Below are 4,787 nucleotides of genomic sequence, written 5' to 3' on the forward strand. Positions count from 1 at the left end.
GAAAAGTTAGGCGAGAACGGACGTCAAACGAAGAAGTTATGAATTTATAACGAAGTTTTCCCGTCCGGCCTACTAAAAATAAATAATAAAAATAAATTCAAAATTAGCCAACGAAGTCTAAACGAAAGTTGTAGAGCGTAGTCTCACCTACGCGTGGATATAAAGAACGTCGAAAATGGAGTTCGTATGAAGAAGATATGAATTTTTGAAGTTTATTAAAGAATTAATAATTAAATTTAATTATTAAATCCCGACATTATCCGAAGGGGAGTCACCGGGCATATCCGAAGTACGCCCAGCGTACTGCTGTACGCCCCGTGTACAGCGAAGCATGACGACCTTCGCACTCGAGTTCTTCGGATGACGCATGCAGTGACGATTTCGGACCAGTACGCCCCGCGTACAGGCGTACGCCCCGCATACTCCGAGGCTCCAGCCTCCTATAAATAGGATGCGAGGGTTCTGGGCTTATTTGCTCATTTCTCCTCGTTTTTGTGCCGAAGCTCTGCGTGTAAACCCCCGAAGCCATCCCGACACCCCGGATCTCATATCCAAGTTAAGAAGGAAGTTTTACGCTCCCGAGATCCTGTGAAGTGCGATTCCCGTGCCGAAGCTCTGCCCGCGAGAAGTCCGGTTTTTGTGGAGATCTTCCAGATCTACCGAAGAATACTACTTCTGCAAGTCGTAGTGTTGTCCGATCATCTTCTGATCAAGTGAGTGTATACTACCTTTCATAAACACGATAATAATACAAGTATGGTTTGAGTGTATTAAGTATATTGTTGTTTATATGTGTGGGTGTATAGTCCCTTTCATAAACACGGCTATAATACAAGTATTGTTTGAATGTATTAAGTATATGTTTGGGAAAGTGTGTGGTTACTTTCTTCTAACACATAAATATGAAGTATTTGTTATAAAATACGTGTTATGTGTTTATATATTGTTGTTTATTTGAGATGAGTATGGAATGAATGTTTTATATAGTTTTTAAATGAGTTAAACTGTATATGTATTTAATATCTACAAATATGTTGGGTAGAACATGGGTAGATGAGATAGTTGGTATGTGATAAAATGATGAGGTATGAAAGATGATTAAGAATGATATTGGTAGATGCATCAAATAAAGAATGTCATAAACTAGCAGATGCGCTTGCGAATAATATCGGTAGATGCACCAAGTAGTGGATGTCGTGATCTTGGCAGATGCGCCAAATAGAGATTGTCATAACAATAGCAGATGCGCTTATAGGATAATCTTGGTAGATGCGTTATAGGATAATCTTGGCAGATGCACTATAGGATAATCTTGGCAGATGCTCTTATAAGAAAATGTCAGCAGATGCGCCTAAAAGAGAATGTCATAAACCTGGCAGTCGCGCCTCATAGTGTATGACGTAATCCTGACAGAGGCGCTTAAAGGATAATGTTGGCAGATGCGCCTTATGTAGCAATGGAAGTTTGTGCTAATTCCTTAGGTAAATCCTTAGGAATGAATGAATGACGGGTAGTTGAATTCCTAGGGTAAAATCCTAAGAAAGATAATAGGGATGAGTAATTAAGTTGATTGTTTGATGGTTGAATATAATAATTATATTATTGTGGGTTGAAAACCCTATATGCTCACCAGGCTCCCAAGCCTGACCCACTCAGTTTTCTTTGCATTACAGGTAATGGCACAAGAGTATAAGTTGGTGGACTTGACGAGAGATTTTGGATTATAGGCCAGTAGTTATGAATAACTGTTGTAAGGTCTATTTATTATTGTTTATGCTTTTTGGTCTGTATCGGAACATGACATCCCGAGGTTTTATTATTTAATGAAAATACATTCTCTTTGAGAAACGTTTTGATAAATGGTTATCATATTTTATTTTGGGAACAAATTCCACAACCGTTTTCCTTAAACGATCACTCTTATTTATAAAACATAGCATAAACAAATCGGTCTTTTCTGGCCGTGAAAATGGGGATGTCACATTGATCTTCTCTACAAGTATCCACCATCAAGAGTAAGGCACTTGGAATGCTAGTTCTTTCTTGTATTCTTGAGTGTCTAAAGGCTATAATTGCTTAACTCAATTAAGCACTAAAGAGAACAACTCAAGAGGTCTTCTAAACCACCAAACTAACTTCTAAAGAGAAAGAGGGAGATGAATAGAAAACCCACAATTTTAGAGAGAAAGAAAGGAAGAAGAGCTTTAGTATTGCTAAAATACAAGCTTCATGCATCTCTTATATAGGCCATGAAAAGTAAGGCCTAACCATTAAAATAACCTAAAGTAATGGTAGCATTTAGAAGAATGGGAGACAAAAGACTGAAGGTTGAAAATCAACCTCCCACACCATCATTATTCCTTTTAAAAAGTAAGATTTTTTGTTTTTTATAAACTCCAAGTTTATAAAATATAAAATGTCTTTAGGTAAAAGACAAAAGAATCCAACTAGTCCAAAATATTGTGCATGACTTATTAATTCATATCATATGAAATAATAACTAGTAATACTCTTTTATAATTATTATCTTCACAAAACAATAATGATTCCCTAATTAAAATACAAGAATTGATATTATTTATTAATAATCATATTAATAATAAATATACAAAATGTGTCAACTTGATAAATGTGTGACCCTATAGGATCATATATTATTAGCAATATCACTCCATAATGATTCTTGAGCATATAGATTCAACATTTTATTCTATATATGTTCTTCAAACATTATATTAGATACTTTGATGTTGTTAAAATCTATTTTAATTTTTTATTCTATGTTGTTCTAACATTTTTATGTCAATCTTGTATAATTTGTTATTATGATTCATATTACAACCATATATCGATAAAAAATTTAAAAAGAGAAAATATGAAATTGATAAAGAAAAATATAAATACAAATATAGTTTGAGTTGATTTGTTTTGACAAAAAACCCTTTGTAATCCAACATTAATGATTGTATTTACAAGGCCAACTAGGTCATTATGTCATTAATTAATGGGTTATTGATACGCCATAGATAATTGCACTGGTTGTTTACTTAAAAAAGTTTTTTTAACAATGTGTTTTGATAAAAATACCCTTAGTAATCACATATTTAGAATTATTTCAAGGGTAATTTGGTCTTTTTGCAGTCTACATCTTTTAGGCGCCACGAGGTTTCCGACGCCGGATGCCATTATGTCCTTTCAATTCTTCAAACCCTTCTGAACATCTGCAACCTGCCCGAAGATCAAACTTCTGACTATCAAAGAAAACCCCAAAATCGTCGATAGAGAATCACTCTCAAAATCGATTTTCCACAAGGTTATTGAAAGTTGTACTTAGTCCACAATCAGTTCCTTAAAGTAGGGGTTTTTCTTATCTTGTTATACACCATATCCCACATTTCACCTGTTTTTTCTTAAAAATTGATATCAATTTATGCAATGTGTATTTTGTAAGTAGAATGTCGAATACAAGATGTTGTAGTTCATTGGATGATCTACTAGTAGAGATTTTGACTCAGATTATTGTATTGTTAGGGTTAGAATCTGCAAAAGACATAATATCTACAAGAATTTGGTAATTCTCACTACGCATTAACTTATGAATGTATATTTGTTGAAATACAACTTGATTTATTAGTTTTTAACTATATATTTCAATTTCTAAAGTTCGAAAAAGATGTATTCAACGGGGGAAGAAAGTGAAGTGTTCAAAGAAGCATCCCTCCAAATGTTTCAAGGGATGGGTCGCAAAGATCTTAAGGTTGATGTATTTATACACAAATGTGCAGCGCATAAATACCCTGATGTTATGTCTAGACAAAGAGCGGTATGTGTAATCTAGGTAATTTTATGTAATTTGATTTAATTTAGTTTTGGTGTCATTGGTCTTAATATTGGTTTTTTTTATCTGTTAACAGGAGGAGTGCTTTTGTAATGACAATTTTGATTTTGGTATGAGTTTGTTGGGTGAGGCAGCAGATGAGCATCGTCTCGAGGCAATTTATTTGCTTGGGATGATCCGCATATCAAGAGGGCCTCCTGAGAGTGATGGAGGTATGAATAGTATGTACATTGCAATTTATATATAGTTAATTAACACATATTTATAGGTTGTGCAATATATTTGTCATATAAATCTTTAATTTTAGTATTAATGTGAAAGACTAGATTTTAAAATATTTAGTGTTGTGTCTTATAATTTTCAATACTTATTGAAACTGCTACATTGGATTGATAGTTTTTTAGTGTATACTTGTAGGTAAGCAACCGCTTGATTCACATTTCATTTTTGGTCTGGAAGATGGATTATTCTGAAGTTGTTCTGAAAGTGTATGGGAATTTTGGAGAGTGTAGATGTTGTTCATAAACTTACAACGGATAACATCACATTCGAATGTGACAGGGAGGATCATTCCATTGATGGGGGCATTATATGTTGGATTAGATGAGGATGACGACTTATAGAGATTTTGTTGTGTCGTTGGTACGTAGAGTGTGGTAAACTTTGTAGGGTTATTAGGTATTTCGTTGATCATCATGAATTATCAGAAGATAGTTTGTAATACTCTTTGTATTGTACATATATATTTATAAATTAGTTTGTAATACTCTTTGTATTGTACATATATTTCTAAATGGATGCATAAATATCTTTTGGAAGACAAAAAGAAATATGGTTTTAATTATTAAGTGTTAATGACTTTTAATAATGTTTATATTAGTTTAGTTAAATTTAATTGGTGTGTTATAATTATCAATTCAGTCATACATGTTAATTTCGTGTATGTTAC

At 33.3% G+C, this 4,787-nt stretch overlaps 1 protein-coding gene across 1 annotated transcript; it reads left to right on the forward strand.

The window, feature by feature from the left end:
• The first annotated feature begins 3,455 nt into the window (after positions 1-3,455).
• On the forward strand, positions 3,456-4,461 carry LOC145076148 (F-box protein At2g35280-like). Its single transcript, XM_079022128.1, has 4 exons — positions 3,456-3,571; positions 3,664-3,823; positions 3,915-4,050; positions 4,400-4,461. The coding sequence occupies exons 1-4, from the start codon at positions 3,456-3,458 to the stop codon at positions 4,459-4,461; spliced, it is 474 nt and encodes a 157-aa protein (XP_078878254.1).
• The last annotated feature ends 326 nt before the right edge of the window (positions 4,462-4,787 follow it).

This window comes from Lactuca serriola, chromosome 9 (assembly GCF_051521515.1).
Source record: "Lactuca serriola cultivar US96UC23 chromosome 9, Lser_US96UC23_V15, whole genome shotgun sequence".
Taxonomy (NCBI): domain Eukaryota; kingdom Viridiplantae; phylum Streptophyta; class Magnoliopsida; order Asterales; family Asteraceae; genus Lactuca; species Lactuca serriola.